This window comes from Bombus affinis, unplaced genomic scaffold, assembly GCF_024516045.1.
Source record: "Bombus affinis isolate iyBomAffi1 unplaced genomic scaffold, iyBomAffi1.2 ctg00000064.1, whole genome shotgun sequence".
Lineage (NCBI taxonomy): Eukaryota > Metazoa > Arthropoda > Insecta > Hymenoptera > Apidae > Bombus > Bombus affinis.
In genome coordinates this window covers 1213923-1233099 of record NW_026108821.1, presented here as the reverse complement: position 1 = coordinate 1233099, position 19177 = coordinate 1213923, and the positions used below count along the sequence as shown (strand labels likewise).

The 19177-nt window shown below is 41.9% G+C and overlaps 1 protein-coding gene across 1 annotated transcript; it reads right to left on the bottom strand.

The window, feature by feature from the left end:
• Window positions 1-4956: 4956 nt before the first annotated feature.
• LOC126926934 (uncharacterized) lies at window positions 4957-17921 on the bottom strand. The gene is made up of 2 exons (XM_050743248.1): window positions 17740-17921; window positions 4957-5661 (listed from the first exon to the last, which is right to left on the bottom strand). The coding sequence occupies exon 2, from the start codon at window positions 5652-5654 to the stop codon at window positions 5130-5132; it is 525 nt and encodes a 174-aa protein (XP_050599205.1). The 5' UTR covers window positions 5655-5661; window positions 17740-17921; the 3' UTR covers window positions 4957-5129.
• Between the last annotated feature and the right edge of the window lie 1256 nt (window positions 17922-19177).

Sequence of the window (19177 nt, the reverse complement as noted above, 5' to 3'; positions counted from 1 at the left end):
CTCCACAAGACAAGGTCGAGGTCGACAAACAGATCAAAATGTGGCTGGAGGATGGAATAATACGCCAATCACATTCCGACTATGCCAGTCCGATCGTTTTGGTCAAAAAGAAAGACGGCTCGACTAGAATTTGCGTCGATTATAGACAATTAAATAAAAAGGTAGTAAAAGATAGATACCCACTGCCCTTGATCGAAGACCAACTAGATTCGCTACAGGGCTCGAGGGTATTTAGCACGTTGGATCTTAAGAACGGATTTTTTCATGTTCCTGTTGGGGAAAGTAGCAGGAAGTATACAGCGTTCGTAGTCCCCACAGGCCAGTACGAATTCCTCAAAATGCCTTTTGGATTGTGCAATTCGCCAGCCGTCTTTCAGAAATATATAAACGCAGTTTTTAAAGAGTTGATCGCGACAGGGGTGGTGCTGACGTACATGGACGATCTGATCGTGCCGTCGACTGACTTTTCGAGTGGAATAGAGAAACTAAGCACAGTGCTGCGTGTCGCTAGTGAACACGGACTACTCGTAAACTGGAGTAAATGTCGATTCCTACAAACGAGAATAGAATATTTGGGCCACATCATCGAGGGCGGTAATATTCAACCATCTGAATGCAAAACCAAGGCCGTCGCTAATTTCCCGGAGCCCCGATCGGCTAGAGATGTTCAGAGTTTCCTGGGCTTAGCGGGATACTTTAGGAAGTTTGTGCCCCGGTATTCTGTCATCGCGAGACCATTAACAGATCTATTAAGGAAAAATGTCCCGTTCGGGTTCGAATCGCGCGAGCGCGAAGCGTTCGGAAGCCTAAAAACCGCGTTAAGCGAGAAGCCACTGTTGAAGCTGTATCGCGTTGGAGCGGAGACTCAGCTGCATACGGATGCGTGCAGCGGGGGATACGGAGCGATCTTACTGCAACGCGACAGCGAGGACAACGCTTTTCACCCCGTGTATTACTCGAGCGGAAAGACTTCACCGGCTGAAGAGAAGTACACCAGTTACGAGCTTGAGGTTTTGGCCATCGTGAAAGCGCTGAAGAAATTCCGTGTCTACTTGCTCGGCATTCCATTCAAAATCGTTACAGATTGTCAGGCATTCGCATTAACAATGCGGAAAAAGGACTTGTGCGTGCGCGTCGCGAGGTGGACAATCCTCCTAGAGGAGTTCGATTATAAGGTGGAGCATAGGCCCGGGACCAGTATGATGCATGTCGACGCGTTGAGTCGAAATCCCCTACCCGAGGTCATGCTAATAGACGAAGACGAACGAGGGATAGTCGTACGTTTGAGAGAAGCTCAGTTGCAAGAGGATGACCTGCGACAGATCCGAGACAACATAAAGTAGTACGAGGTCGACGGGTACATCTTAAGAAACGAACTTTTGTATCGAGAAGTAGAAGACGCACCGCTATTGGTCGTGCCGAAGTCGATGCAAACCCAAGTGGTCCGACGAGCTCACGAACGTGGCCATTTCGGCGTTACCAAAACAGAGGCGTTGGTAAAAAGGGACTACTGGTTCCGGGGAATGCGCGAGAAAGTGGAAAGGGTGGTGCGGAGCTGCATCGACTGTATCCTTGCGGAGAGAAAGCAAGGGAAGAAGGAAGGGTTGCTAAATACTATCGACAAGGGAGAATTGCCGTTCGACACGTATCACGTCGATCATATTGGGCCGTTACCCACCACAAAGAAAAGCTACCGGCATATCTTCGTAGTGGTCGATGCTTTCACCAAGTTCGTCTGGTTGTACCCTACCAAATCAACGGGTTCTGCAGAGGTTATCAGCCGCTTGGAAAAACAGTCTGTTTGTTTCGGGAATCCGCGAAGGATCATCTCTGACCGTGGGACGGCGTTCACAGCTGGTGCTTTCGAGGACTATTGTAGTGAGGAAGGCATAGAGCACGTGCGAACTACAACTGGAATTCCGCGGGCCAATGGTCAGGTGGAAAGAGTAAATCGGATACTTATCCCGTTGTTGACGAAGTTATCTGCACCAACGCCAGGCGAGTGGTTCAAGCACCTGGAGAAAACTCAAAAATACCTCAACGCAACTCCCAGCAGAAGCACTAGCGTTACTCCGTTCCAGTTGCTGTTTGGCACGCGGATGAGAATGCGGGACGATCCGCAGATGAGGCGGTTAGTTGAGGATAAATGGGCCGCGATGTTCCAGGAAGAACGGGATCAATTGCGTGAAATAGCAAAGAGACGGATCGAGGATCTTCAAACCCGCAATAGACAAACGTTCAACAACAGACGCAAGAAGGCGACAGTCTACAAAACAGGAGATCTGGTGGCGATCGAGAGGACGCAAGGCGGTCCTGGGTTAAAGCTGCATTCAAAGTTCCTTGGGCCGTACCGTGTGGTGAAAGTCCTGCGAAATGACCGTTACGTAGTGCAACGAGAAGGCGAACACGAGGGACCGCGCACGACTTCCACCGCAGCCGACCACATGAAGTGGTGGAACATTGGTGTTAGTGATGATAGTGAGAACAGTGATGAGCACATCTGAGGGCAGATGTGATTTGTCAGGAATGGCCGAGTGTAGTATCGTGGACAAAAGGCCTAAGATATCGGCCGAACCGTATACAATGTTGCGAGAACCGCGGTGTCGTTGGGTACAACAATGTATCGTCGATCTTTTCAACTGAACAGTTTCGTCGAAAAGGCCTACGTGACCCTGACCACGAGCGTTTTCGGGACACGTGCGCTATAGGGCGGGGAAAAAACAAAAGAGACGCTAAAGACAATGTTAGTTAAGACGCAGGCGAGAACGAATGCAAAAGGCGTGCAGTATGGGTTGAGAATCGAGAGCGTGCGAGTGCGGATGCCGAAGACGAGAGTTATAGAGAGTGATTTGAGCGGAATAAGACTTTTGTGTTTCAGTTCAAGTTGAACATTTATCGTTCTCTGTCCAATTAATCCTTGTTATTTTTATTTATCTTAATAAATAGTATTAGGAGAATTTTACAAACCTAAATTATCCTAATCCCATCCTTTTCCGATACTACACTACTAATTGCCAGGTTTTCATTTTTGACTAAACTATTCATTTCTCGATCCATTGCTTCTTTCCATGATCTGCGGTCATCTCCACTGAAAGCTTCTTCATAAGTTTGAGGACTGCCTGCGCTAAATACATTCACATAAATGAAATATGAGCTCGTTTGGCCATATCTTTGAGTTTTCTTTGTTTCCCGTCCTGGCCTTCTCAAATTATTATCTATGTCCTCAAGTTTTTCTTCTGATTCGTTACTTAAATTTCTCTCCCTTCTTATTACAACCTGCTCGACCTTCTCGTCACTTGTTTCACTTTCATGAATTTCGTTTGTATCCGATTGTTCTTCGAAATCCTTTTCCGTTTCATTATCTGATTCATCCATTCCTTGAAATCCTACTAAATTATCATTTTCACCTATAAATTATACGTGTCTTGCAATTATAATTTTATTATTAACTAAGGTCCTATATCCAACGTTTTCATAACCTACAAGTATTCCAATATCTGCCTTTTTGTACCATTTCGAATTTATTTTAATTTCAGATACTCTTACGAAAACTATGCTTCCGTACAATCTTAAATTAATTATATCCGGTTTCCTTCTTAACAATATTTCGATTGGTGTTTTATTTTCACATGTTTTCGTAATGGTTCTATTTTTTAAGTACACCGCGGTTCTAACTATCTCCGACCAATATTTAATATTTAGTTTCGAATCATGTAATAAGCATCTAGCGGAATTCGTGATTGTTCTATTGTAGCGCTCAGCTGTTCCATTTAACTAGTGAACATAAGGTGGGCATGGTTCTAGGAGAATTCCTGTTTCCCTGATTAGATTGTACATGTTTTTGTTCATATATTCTTTTCCATTATCGCATCTTAGTCTCTTTATCTTCTTACCAGTAAGATTTTCAACTTTATTTATATAATCAAGGATTCAATCGTAAACCTCATATTTCGATTTCAAAGTATAAATTAATGCGCACTTCCTATAATCGTCTATAAATGTTAAGAAATATTTAGATCCATCAAACCTGGTATTTTTATGACGTCCATTTAAATCGGTATGTTCCAATTCTAAAATCTCGCGTGCTCTACTACAGTTACTCTGGATAGGTACATTGTGCTATTTATTTTGCATACACGCACCACATTTTAATGGAACTTGCTCCAATTTTTCTGGCATTCTCTCAATTAATTTTTTCTTACACATCGTATCTAAATAATTAAAGTTTACATGTCCTCGGATTCTGTGAAATTTTTCCCTGTTCGTCATTTTTTCTACATTTTTGGCGTGAGATTCTTGCCTTCCAATGTAACTAGTTATTTTATATAAACCATGATCTTTGAATGCGATCCCTATCAACTTTCTATATTTGTTATAGATCTTTGAAGTATTCCCTGCTGAGACTCTCTTATTTTTATTCGTTACTCTCACATAGCTATCCAAGTTATTATCCATTTCTTCCACATAAAATACATTTGACATTATAATTTTAACCCTTCTTTTGTTTACTTCAAAGTAAGTTAAAATTTTTCCAACTTTTGTTCCTTTTAATGTTCTACCGTCTCCTAGTTTTACATTTATCGGGTTCTTTAAGTTTTCGTACTCAATAAAATACGAGTCATCATTTACAATGTGATCTGAACATTCACTATCCAATATCCGATCTATTTTTCGCGTATCGCTGGTATATACTGTGATAGTATCCTTACTATAATCGCGCTGCACTCGCGTTAGGAAGGAGTCAATACCTTGGTCGTCGTAGTCCTGGCTGTTTAAATAATTTCCGTCTTGTCGACTTGCCCCATTGTAGCGTTGCTGCCAACCTCTGCTTCGTCCTCGTTGACCAAATCCACGCTGAACATATCCTCGTCTTCTCTGGCCAGAACCTCGTCCGCCGCGACCCCTATTCTGCTATGGCTGATTCGCACCTCCTTGCCATTGCGTTCCTCCATTGATTCCGCCTCTACATGTATTCGTGCAATTTTTTATCACGTGGCCGTACTTTCCACAGCCATGGCACTTTATTTCTCTCTTTTCTCAACTTTGAAGACATTTGACCATTTCCTATCACTTTTACTCTCCCTACGTATTTCCCACATTATAATTTTATTTTTTAAAAAATCACAAGTTCAATCACTTTCTTTCAATGAGTCGATTAAGTCATCAATATAAATCAATGATTCTGGTAGTGTTTTCAGCATGTAATCGAGTTTTTCACGTTCACTTACGTTTGCACCAACACCCTTTAATTCATTTATCGTCTTCTCAAATTCCGTGAAAAATGAACCTGATTCCTCAAAATCTTTCAACCTCATCATGTCGAGTCTACTTCTTATACAAAGTTGCAATGCTGTTGATTCCTTCATATACATCTGATCAAATTTTGTAATTATTTTGTAAACAGTGTCTTGATCACCAACAAATTCTAATTGCTCATTTGTTATACTACAATAGATGTAGTTCATCGCCCATTGATTCTCTTCATCCCAATTATCTTTCGCATCCGTGTACATTTTCTCTCGTGTATCCAATTCATAACATTTTTTACACTTTAAATACATTAATATTCTTTTCTTCCACGCTTTGTAATCACGTACATCGAATACTTGCATTTTAGTTTTATCGTCCATTGGCATCTTGATTCGTCTTTTCATCTTCACCCTTTTTTCAAAAATAGTTCTCCTCACTATACAAATTTCTTTTATCTGCTCCGCCAACAGCCCTTTTATCTCTTCAGAACATATTTCCAATTCTTTCAAAATGAACCTTTTTTATACATTCACGCCCGGTTACACGTGGTCCCATAACCTTAAATCTCGTCAACCACGATTTTTGCTACTATGTTGAGAATTGTGCATCCTGATGGCCGAAATATTGTACGCTGGCCATTACTATTAACGTAGACACATATTTACTTTATAAACGATTTCTAGAATATTTATCGATGTACACTTGCGCGCGTCTCAGCACTTTTATTCATATCCGACCTTTTGAAGACTGTTTACCGATAGAACTGTTTACATTCGTCTGCTTCTCAGTCGCCGCGCACACACATATCTCCACATAGTGATATCCCGTTACAAAGATCTCCACTACGCACTGGACCTAGTCCAGCACAAAAATTATACATATTTCAATATTTATGAAATATGTATTTCCAACAACTTTGTACAACAACACAAGTTAGTAACTCCGCCGTTTAAGATATTGGTGACGAAGAAATGGATTGATCTTATATGAGTGAATCCGGGTAGATATATTGACTGATCTGAAAACCTAGATTGAGTATGCATAGATAGGTGGTTTTCGAAGAAGTCATGGGTGTAGAGAGTATTCGAACCGAGATATAATTCGAATTCCCCTCTTACATACTTACGGAGGAAAGATCGGTATGTAGGTAATTTTTGAACAAGGGAAGCTGATTCGTTGTTCACACATTTGTTATGAAAAGGGAGGACATGGATTCGCGATACCCATTGGGTATGATCAGCGTTAATGAATGAAGATATGAGGAGTAAGCATCCTACCACCGTGGCTCATGGATGACCTTGTTCATGAGAAAATCCACACATTTTCATCAGATAAATTTAATATTATATAATTTTAATATAATATAATTTAATATTATATAATTATATATAGTTTAATATTATATAATTACCGGTTTTCCCATTATATAACTACCAGCTTTTCCGCAGTTTCTAAGAGCGCACAATAAACATAAGGACTTTTCTAAGAAATACACATCAATCAAAAACATTTATGAAATTGGATGTGCAAGATGAAAGGGACCATCTAGAATTACTTAAAAAGTCTAAGTTTATGGTGGGTCCTTAGGTTTGATGAGGGTGTAAATAACAAATGACGGCACTATGACAATGGTCTCGGCTCCGGCAACGTTTTCGCGGTCAACGGATGCTGAACTCTACACTACGTTAGCGTCTAAGTTGCACTACATGTTAGAGCAAGGAGCAATTACTACGTATAAGAAATACAGGTCGATTGCTGATGAGATCGCACTAGAGAGTGCCGTCTCACCATCACGGCGACGCTGTCCAGGAAAACTATGATGGGTGTGCCTGAGGTCACAACATCATCGGATTCGTGGAGAAATGTCCTCGGTCGGAAAATGGGGGAAATTGGCGTTACTGTTAATTGGTCAATTACCATGTTGGTGGTTAGGGAAGGGTGCTAGCCGCCCTCAAGAGAGAGTTCGAGAAGAGGAAGCGTCGTTCGTGAGAAACATAGATTTCTCCTATTTTCTCGTAGTTGGAACGAGGACTGTTTGTCGGTTTGAAGGACTTTAGTTAAACAAATCTTAAGGTTTATAGGGGGTCCTCGTACTAGCTGCTCATGTATTTACTCAAATAATAGAGTCTGCGTGTGGCGAGCCGCGGGACAGAAATCGTTGAAATGCTTACCGTCGTGCCCCGTCCCAAGTATTTCTTTTAAGGAGAGCTATAGAGTTACTTCATGCCTTTGTTAGACAAAACGTTCATCCCTTGACCGCGACTACGTTCGGCGACTGACTGTCTCCTCGAGTCCGAGCACACTATCATAAATCTCTGTAGCGGCACTCGACAGCAAACTTCCCAACGGTTTCTGTCCCGTACCTCGCTACACAAGGACTCTACCTTTCGAACAGATGATTGCCAGATGTCTGTCAGATACACTCTCACCGAATATTTACAGCGAGCCTAAGGACCCGCTATAAATCTTAGGATTCATGCAGCTAAGATTCTCTAAGGGGACAAATAGTCTTTGTCTGAATAGTCCCTACACATACCACCCACATACGGGAAATCTGCTTTTTCTCACGTACGACGCTCCTCGCTAGCAACTTTCTCTCAAGGGCAGCTGTCATCCCTTTCCAACAACCAACTCACAATTTCGCCAATTAACAGCGACGTTCCTTCCCCTCATTCTCTGAACTAACACTTTTCTTAACGAATCCGATGATCCCGTATCCTTAGACACACCCAAACACAGTTTTCCTAAGGAGCATCATCGCGACACAAATTCATTCTGTTCTATCGCGAGCCGCGAGGCAAATTGGAAGACTCCTTCTGGATTGTTTGTCCGCAGTCGTACGTAATAGCGAATCTGAATCTCTCGACGTACGTGCAATCGTCTCGACTCGATCCACCGCGTAAAGTATCGCGCCGAGCTTGAACTTGTAATCTTGAAACGATAATTGTACCGTGCTTTCGGCGCGCTAGTGTATACCACGAATACAAGCAAATAAACAGTTATTGTTAAACAATACCGAGTGATTCTTCTATACCTATCACGCACGTCACCTCATCTCAAATAAGTACAGTCGGATCGAATGACAACAGTTTCATAATACGGCTATGGTGAAGTCTAAGTTACAGTACTAGGGGTCTTCCCAAAGTTCCGAAGGGAAGTTTCAGGTGTTCTTTCATCTCCGACACGGCCATTCTGACTATCACACGTCCTCCAGTGTAACTAAAATATTGAGTTTCCTAACATTAGACTCGATACAATTAACATTATTCACAATTTATCTAGATGTTCGAATAAGGCAAGGGTCCAGTGTAGCAACAAATACTGTTCGGAGATTTGGCAGCAAAAAAAATAAAAGATTATGAAAATTAGTAGCGTTATAGTTAGTATCCAAGGTGATAGTTGCATCCTGCAGGTTATCAGTCGGATCGTAACGGCATGATGGACCATTTTCGATTTCGCACTCCAAAGGATCTCGGTCTTCTAGATCGTGTGAGCACATAGAGTTTCGTTCCACGGTCTCACTGGGCCTTATCATATTGTCACCCCGAAAAGCATGCAAGTCGCATCGCATGTTCTCACTGAGCCTTATCATACTGTTACAATGAAAAGCGTGTGAGCCACTTCACACGTTCTCTCTGAGCTGTATCACACTGTTACCATGAAAAGCGTGTGAGCCACATCACACGTTCTTTCTGAGCTTTATCACACTGTTACCATGAAAAGTGTGTGAGCCACATCACACGTTCTCTCTGAGCTTTATCACACTGTTACCATGAAATGAAAAGCGTGCGAACTCCCCCTGCCGGGTGTTATTGGCATGGTGCTACTAATCTTCCGAGATCGAAGTACTCATATCGTCATGGCCACTGTTATGGCCTTCACTACAGACATCCAACTCGGCAGGGGTGCAACCATCTGGCATTTTCCTCAACATGTCGTGACTTTATTGCCTGTCGTCTTATATTGGAGATATCGATACTTTTGATGTTATCGGGTAACAACAGATCGTACGGTCTTGTCGTTCTACCTATTAGTAGTTCAAATGAGCTCGAGTTTGTCACGCGGTTGGTGGTGCAATTCAAAGCCAACTGTATTTCCCCAATCGAGTCTTGCCACGGCCGCCCGGTCGTTTCCACTACCGTGAACATAATTTTCAATGCACCCGTAACACGCTCTACCTGTCCCTTGGCTCTACTAGCACCGGTCGCTATCAAGTGAACTTTAATTCGTTTGCTTTCGCAGAATTCTCGAAATTCCTTACCCTTAAAACATATTCCCTGATCTGCTATTATCCGACAGGGCCTCCCGAATAAAAATATAGCGGATTTAAGCGCTTTAATGGTGTTAAGGGAATCTATCTTACGAGTATGATGCAGGTATACGAATTTAGTGAAGACGTCGATCAAAACAATGACGTGCTCCTTTGAATCGCTTTTACCATTCAACTTGCCTGTTATGTCCATGTGGACCGTATGCCAGGGTATGCTGGTCTTAGGTATAGGATGCAGTTCGGCTTGTATCTTACCTAAACTAGCTTTCGAATCTTGACAAGCATGACAGTTCTCAATGAATCGGCGAACGTACTCCGCCATCACTTCGAAACAGTAATATTCGTATAGTTTCTCCCAACCTTAGTGCATAATTGACTGGTGCACACGGTTAATAACAGACTATCTAAAACCACTTGGGACTATAGGTAAACAAAGAGTCCTGCCGTTTCTTTGTATCCTACGGTAAATAGTACCGGACCGTAATTCGTATGTATTCGCGATGTCTCCCGCGAGCCCATCGTTTTGCAATTCCTTGACGATTTCCAAGATTTGAGAATCACGACGTTGTTCCGCTAACAGCCAATCTTCCGAAATTTCTGCCAGATTAACTATTTTCTCTTTGATTTTGTCGAATTTAATAGGGTCAACGCCTGTGCGGTTTCGCGAAAAGAAATCTACGTGAGCCGTCCGTTTACTTTCCCGATACATAAAGTCATAAATAAAAGTCTGCAAGTAAGTCCATCACCTATGGTCCCTGTCATTTAAATGTACTTTATTACTCAGCGCTTTCTACGAGTTGCAATCCGTGACGACAAGAAATTTCCGTTCATGTAGATAGTGACGGAAATGTTTTACGGCGTTTACGATAGCTAATGTTTCGAGTTCATAGGGGTGATATCTGGATTCCGCGGGGCTGGTTCTATTATTGTAATACTCTATTACCTTGTTCTTACCTTCGGCTTGATGCGTCAAAATCGCCCCGTAACTCTCCGAGCTAGCATCAGTAGATAGTTCTATCGGGTAATTGGGGTTGAATATCATTAGCACCGGCGCGTCGGTCAGGACGGAAACTACCTGTTGTCTTATTTTTTCGTGTCTATCTGTCCAAGTTTTATCTCTGTTATCTGAGATGAGCGCGTACAGGGATGAGCGCGTAGTTTCCTCATCTGTGAGAATTTTGGGATGAACTGTGTGACGGTCGTTGGCACAGGTAAAGAACTTAAGGTGTGTATTTTACCCGGGTCGGGACGAACTTCTCCGTTATGAATTACATATCTCAAATAGAGCACCGATGTGCTTAAGAGAACGTTTCGCAAAGTTAAAAGAGAATCTGGCTTTTACGAGGGTATCTAATACGGTGTTTCAATCTTTGTAAAGCTTGATCTATCGAGTCGGCAATAATTAGGACGTTATCGAAATAAATAATAACGTACGAATGAGCGAGGTCGCCTGGGGCGTTGCGAATGGCCCTCCGAAAGACGGACGGTGCAATTTTTCAGTCCAAACGGCATCGTTATCTATTCATATTGTCTGTCGGGGGTAACGAACGCTGTATACTCCGCTGAATTAGGATAAATAGGAATTTGGTGAAACCCGCTGACCATGTCCAGGCTAATAAAGTATCTCGCCTCTTGCAATCTCGCGACTTGATCCGCAATAAGGAATAAAGGGTACCGATCCGCGACCATATTTTGACTTAGCTCTCGGGAACCTGCTCATAATCTATCTGAGCCGTTTTTCTTCTTCACGAGTTACGTAGGGCTCGCAAATGGCGAATTACTAGGCCTTATGACCTTTGCATTAATTAAAACGCTTGTTTTCTCACGTACCGCTCTTCGCTTCTCCTCGCTAAGTCTATAAGAACTTCCTCGTACGGTGGTGTTAGGATCAATTAATCGTATTTCTAACCGGCCTGTATTTGCGCGAATACGTAGGAAACCCGTAACGAATCTTTGAATTTGTCGAGAAGAGAAATTGATCGACTTTTATTATTACCATGTACATCAGTGTCAACTTCATTAACGACGATCTCGTTTCCAGTGGTTTCATTACAGACATTAATTATTTTTGTTTTACACATAGCGAGGCTATTTTACGTAATGTTACGTCAAAACCCAGACTTAGAGTTCCGCAACTAATCGCGATATCATATTTTAAATAACTATCAGGAAGGACATGAGAAATTATCTTCGATGTAAAAATCATTAATACACACGATGAACAAATGGTTGGCATTTGTTTAATACAGGTATTCCCTACTCCTCGCATTACTAATATGTCAGTCATTCCTTTGTCAGAAAATGCCGAGGCCGTGGACTCTTTAATTAGTGAACGCTCTGCTCCCGAATTCGGAGTAAAATGGAAACGATTCACCCAGATGACTTGATCTATCCGTTGATGCTTCCAGTACGCACGAGTCGACTCGCCACTCGTTATTGAAATCATAGTTTCCCTCCATAATCAGGTTGGCAGCTGCGCCCCATGCAGCGGAGTCGGAGCACGCGATTTTAAGGGTTAAAACGTGGTAGCGAAAAATTGTTAGGTTTCACACTCGATTTTTGCACTAGCGACTGAATTACTTGCGCACGATGGTCTTAAGTTCTAGCACTGTTATAGTCGGCACTGATCCCACTTCAGATTTCGGGTTGGCGTTAAAATTAGAGTTAGGGTTAAGGACGTGAAACGAATCCCTATTGGCGCTAGACGTGATCATTATGCAATAGAGGTGATATTTACTAGTGCAAATATGACTATGGTGGAATTGGACAAGTAATCGCGATAATTAGATACTCGGGAAGCTAATGACAATGATCCTAGGCTCAATAACGAATCAGCGGTCAACGGGATGACGAACTCTACTTTTCTTTAGCGTCTAAGTTGTACTCAATGTTAATGCATGGGGCAATCATTACGTAGCAGAGGGTTACTTGAATCGTCGTCGTGATCGTAAGGGAGAGTGTTTCTCCATCACGGTAACGCTGTCGAGGAAAACTATGATGGGTGTGCCTAAGGGCACGAAATCATCGGATTCGTGGAGATAATTCTTCGTTCGGAAAGTGAGGGAAATTGGGGGTACTGTTAATTGGTCAATTTCCATGTTGGTGGTTAGGGAAGAGTGCTAGCCGCCCTTAAGAGAAAGTTCGAGAAGAGGAAGCGTCGTTCGTGAGAAAAATAGATTTCTCCTATTTTCTCGTAGTTGGAACGAGGACTGTTTGTCGGTTTGAAGGACTTTAGTTAAACAAATCTTAAGATTCATACCCGGTCCTCGAACTAGCTAGCTGAACATGTACTGTGGAGACGTGACGACATCTGGTAATCATCTTACTCAAAGAATAGAGTCTGCGTGTGGCGAGCCACGGGACTGAAATCGTTGAAATGCTTACCGTCGTGCCCCGTCCCAAGTATTTCTTTTAAGGAGAGCTATAGCGTTACTTCATGCCTCTGTTAGACAAAACGTTTATCCCATGACCGCGACTACGTTCGGCGACTGGTTGTCGCCTCGAGCCCGAGCTCACTATCATAAAACTCAAATAAGTACAGTCGGATCGAATGACAACAGTTTCATAATACGGCTATGGTGAAATCTAAATTACAGTACTAGGAGTCTTCCCAAAATTCCGAAGGGAAGGTTCCGGTGTTCTTTCATCTCCGACATATATATGCTTGATCTGCCAGGGTCCAGTGTGGATATAGCGCAAACTGGCTGGTAAGCGATGTAGTTGGCAAGAAATGTGGAGTACCAGGCACATCGAATTGTCGACATATCAGCAATAGCAACGGAGATACGAAGAGTTGAATACTTGAGTCTGAATCTGCGAAACTACAATTACACTGCACATAACAGGAACCAGAGTCGACGTAGAGCAAAGCGCATAAGTACTGTATTTGGCTGTAATTGTGGAGTATAGCGCGCATCGCATTTGCGACATGTATCCAATACCAGCGCTGATACGTTGGTTTGAACATTTAGGCATGAATATGCAAAACAGCAATTACGCTGAATCTGTCAGTGACCAGAGAAGACGTAAGACAGAGGAGAAGATAGAATCCGAAGATGTGCTCTGTGCTCACCAGCAAATCAGGAGCATAACGCTCACCGAATTGTCGACATATCTGCCACAGAAACGGAGATACGTTGCTCTCGATATTCAAGCATGAATATGCTAAATTGCAATTATGGTGTATTTGACAGGGACAAGAGCGTACATAACTCTAACCTACTGATGTGCGCTGTATATGACATCAGATGATAAATATAACGCGCACCGAATATTCTGTAAGTGTGCCATAGAACCAGAGATTCGTTGGTTCGAATATTTAATACTGATTATGCAAAACTGCAAATACGCAGGATTCGGCTGGGTCCCGATTTTACATGCATCAAACGGAAAAACGTGCACTGTGTTTGCCAGCTAATTTGGAGTATAACGAGCCTCTAATTGTAGCCATGTATGCCATAGAATCGGAGATACGTCGGTTTGAATACTTAATCCTGAATATACGAAACTGCAACTACGCTGGATCTGGCTGGGTCCAGATTTTACATAGCGTAAACCGGATGATGTGCACTGTACTTGGCATCAGATGTGGAATATAACGCGCATCGCATTGCCAATGTTTCTGGAAAACAAGCGGAGATACCTTGATTCGAATATGTAAGCATTAATATCCAAAACTGCAATTTCGATGGATTTCTCCGATTCCAGTCTTGACAGTGTGCAAACGGGGTGATGTGTGCTGTATTTGGCAGCAAATGTGCAGTATTACGTACATCCTATTGTCGACGTACCTACAATGGATACGGAGATACTTTCACTTGAATAACAATGCTTGAATATACAAAACTACAAATGCGCTGGATTTGACTCGGTCCGGATTTAACACGGCTTAAACCAGATGAAGCGCTCTGCGTATGGCAGTCAATGTGGAATATAAAGCGCATCGTATTGTCGACATATGTGCTATTGAATCGGAGTAACGTTGATTTGAATATTTAAGCCCGAACATACAAAATTGCATTTGGGCTGGATTTTGCAGGGACCAGAGTTGACACGGCGCAATCGAGCTGATGGGCAATGTAACTACAGCAAATGCGGAGTACAAGGGGTATGGAATTGTCGACATACGTGCAAAAGAAGCGGCGAATCTTTGAATGCGATATATAAGCATTAACAACAAAAACTACAATTACGCTGGATTTTACAGGGTCCAGAGTTGACATAGCACAGACCGGCTGATTTGGCATCATATGTGGAGTATTCTGCGCATCGAATAGGCGACATAGAAACCAAGATACGTTCATTTGAATATGTAATATTTGAATATTTCGCCTGAAAATGCATAATTGCGTATACGCTGAGTTTGGCTGCGCCCACACGTTACATAACTCAAACCAGATAATATACATAGTGTTTAGCAGCAAAAGTGGCGTATATCGCGCATCGAATTGTCGGCATATCTGCAATGCAAACGGCGATACGGTGATTTGAATAATTAATCATGAATATGCAAAGCAGCCATTTCGCTAGGTTTGACAGAGACCGGAGTTGACATGGTACAAACCAGCAGATGTGCGGTGCACATGACATCGGATGTGAAATGTAACGGGCATCGCTTTGTCGCCATATGTGCAATAGAAACGGAGATACATTCATTTGAATATGTTAACCTTAATTTGTAAAACTGCAATTACGCTTGATATGTCGAGGACCAGAGATGATATAATAGCACGAGCCAGCTGATGTGAGCTGTATTTGGCAGGCAATGAGGGGTATATCTCGCATCTAATTGACGACAAATCTGCAATTGCAGCGATGATACATTGTAGTTAAATTTTCAATAATGGGCCTATTACGATACAGATAGTATTATCGTGACTGAAACACATTGCCGTCTCAGTAAAACCATTTTATTTCAAGCTTCGCGCTACAGTTCTGAATCCGGACAAGACCGTTTCAAGTTCTCGCAAGAGCAAGCAGTCAAATTAAGGTACTTACACGAGTTAGAGTCTAATACATTTTATTGGTCCAACATCGATGGGGCGATCTCGCATCGAAATTTTCAGAGGACCGCGTAACCTTCCAACGACGACCGCCGTACGAGCAGCGGATAAACTTATTTCGTGCCTTAGGTTGCCCTCACCACGTCCTCTACTTCTTGATTCTTGGTTGGTAGCTTTAGCGGCTGCAGGTCCGAGAAATTGCATCTTGACCCGCTTTCTCGTATGTCGCATGTGACGTCTCACTTTCCGCCGTAGACACTTGTCGGATGTACAAACGTTGAACCATTTGCGCGAGACAAGCGCGGCGCTCTGGAGGGACGAGGGATCCAATTTTCGAAGTATCAAGTGCGATACCTCCAGTGGTAGTTCGGAAATGATATCTACTTTAATTGGCACGAACAAACCAACGACGCGTAGTAGAGATCTAAAAAATTCCATGTTGCTTCTACTGTTGCGCGAGTACGACTGACGGTCTGGCTAAGAGTGGAGGCTTATATATGTGCTGTTCGTCACGGTGCACTGCGAGTTCCGGTTCCGGGTGAGAGTGCTGGTCAGGCAGAATCGATGGTATGTGCATGTATTTTCACGTACATCGGGTTCACATTATGATTAGAGTTAGAGGCGCGAAACGGATCTTCATTTGGTTTAGACGTTGTAGTTATGCAATAGAGCAGATATTTACTAGTGTAAATTTGATTGTTATATAATTTGACAAGTAGTCGTGGTAATTAGGTACTCGAGAAGCTAATGACAATGATCCTGGGTTCAATAACAAAGCCGCGGTCAACGGGATAACAGAATTCGTTTTCATCCTGATTCCAAGTTGTACCATACTTCCTTATCTACGGTATAGGTAGGACTGAACAAACTCTTTGTCAAAACATAGAATATCCACCGAGTGTTAAGTCTCTTTGTAACTGGCTAATGTGACATCACGAGAGAATGATTTTCCGGCACGATGATGCTGCAGAGGAAAACTATGATGGGTGTGTCTAAGGGCACCAGAACATCGGATACGTGGAGAAATGACTTCGCTCGGAAAGAGATTGGAGGTGACGTTACTGTTAATTGGACAATTTCCATGTTGATGGTTAGAGAAGGATGCTAGTAGCCCTTGAGGGAACGTTGCTAGCGGGAAGCGTCGTCCGTGGAAAAATAGATTTCACCTATCATCCCGTAGTTGAAACAATGACTGTTTGCCTGTTTAGGACTGTTAAGGACTTTCATTAACTAAATCTTAAGGTTTATAATGGGTCCTCAGGCTAGCTAAACATATACTGTTGAGATGCGTTGACATCTGGCAATCATCTTATCCGACGGATAGAGTCTGCGTTTGGCGAGTCACGGGACAGAAACCGTTGGAATGTTTACTCTCACGTGCCGCTACGATTATTTCATTTAAGGACAGCTATAGAATTACTCCATGCCTTTATTAGACAAAACGTTCATCCCTTGACCGCGGCTACGTTCGGTGACTGGTTGTCGACTCGAGGCCAAGTGCAGTATCACAAGTTTCGAACAATTACAATCGGACTAGATGACTACGATTGTTTAATTACAGCTATGGTAGAATCTAGATTACAATGTTACGGGATTTTCCCAAAATTCCAAACGGAAGGTTCCCGTGTTCTATCATCTCCGATTTATATTTATGCTTGATCTGTCAGGGACCAGTCTGGATATAGCGCAAACTGGCTGGCAAACGATGTATTTGGCAAGAAATGTGCAGTACCAGGCACGTCGTATTGTCGACACATTTCCAACAGTAACGGAGATGCGTGAATTTGAATATTTAATAATGTATATTAAAAACTGCAAGTACCTGGATTTGAATCTATACTGATCTTATATAGCGTAATTCGTATAATCTGCACTGTATTTATCTGTATTTATACAAAGTTGCAATGCTGTTGATTCCTTCATATACATCTGATCAAATTTTGTAATTATTTTGTAAACAGTGTCTTGATCACCAACAAATTCTAATTACTCATTTGTTATACTACAATAGATGTAGTTCATCGCCCATTGATTCTTTTCATCCCAATTATCTTTCGCATCCGTGTACATTTTCTCTCGTGTATCCAATTCATAACATTTTTTACACTTTAAATACATTAATATTCTTTTCTTCCACGCTTTGTAATCACGTACTTCGAATACTTGCATTTTAGTTTTATCGTCCATTGGCATCTTGATTCGTCTTTTCATCTTCACCCTTTTTTCAAAAATAGTTCTCCTCACTATACAGATTTCTTTTATCTGCTCCGCCAACAGCCTTTTTATCTCTTCAGAACATATTTCCAATTCTTTCAAAATGAACCTTTTTTACACATTCACGCCCGGTTACACGTGGTCCCATAACCTTAAATCTCGTCAACCACGATTTTTGCTACCATGTTGAGAGTTGTGCATCCTGGTGGCCGAAATATTGTACGCTGGCCATTACTATTAACGTAGACACATATTTACTTTATAAACGATTTCTAGAATATTTATCAATGTACACTTGCGCGTGTCTCAGCACTTTTATTCATATCCGACCTTTTGAAGACTGTTAACCGATAGAACTGTTTACATTCGTCTGTTTCTCGCGCACACACATATCTCCACACAGTGATATCCCGTTACAAAGATCTCCACTACGCACTGTACCTAGTCCAGCACAAAAATTATACATATTTCAATATTTATGAAATATGTATTTCCAACAACTTTGTACAACAACACAAGTTAGTAACTCCGCCGTTTAAGATATTGGTGACAAAGAAATGGATTGGTCTTATATGAGTGAATCCGGGTAGATATATTGACTGATCTGAAAACCTAGATTAAGTATGCATAGATAGGTGGTTTTCGAAGAAGTCATGGGTGTCAAGATAAAACTCGAATTCCCCTCTTACATACTTACGGAGGAAAGATCGGTATGTAGGTAATTTTTGAACAAGGGAAGCTGATTCGTTGTTCACACTTTTTGTTATGAAAAGGGAGGACAAGGATTCGCGATACCCATTGGGTATGATCAGCGTTAATGAATGAAGATAGGAGGAGTAAGCATCCTACCACCGTGGCTCATGGATGACCTTGTTCATGAGAAAATCCACACATTTTCATCAGATATATTTAATATTATATAATTTTAATATAATATAATTTAATATTATATAATTATATATAGTTTAATATTATATAATTACCGGTTTTCCCATTGTATAACTACCAGCTTTTCCGCAGTTTCTAAGAGCGCACAGTAAACATAAGGACTTTTCTAAGAAATACACATCAATCAAAAACATTTATGAAATTGGATGTGCAAGATGAAAGGGACCATCTAGAATTACTTAAAAAGTCTAAGTTTATGGTGGGTCCTTAGGTTTGATGAGGGTGTAAGTAACAAATGACGGCACTATGACAATGGTCTCGGTTCCGGCAACGTTTTCGCGATCAACGGATGCTGAACTCTACACTACGTTAGCGTCTAAGTTGCACTACATGTTAGAGCAAGGAGCAATTACTACGTATAAGAAAGACAGGTCGATTGCTGATGAGATCGCACTAGAGAGTGCCGTCTCTCAATCACGGCGACGCTGTCCTGGAAAACTATGATGGGTGTGCCTAAGGTCACAACATCATCGGATTCGTGGAGAAATGTCTT

Coding starts and splice junctions, on each gene's coding strand:
- LOC126926934 (XM_050743248.1), bottom strand. CDS start 5,654: ATGAAAAGACGAATCAAGATGCCAATGGACGATAAAACTAAAATGCAA.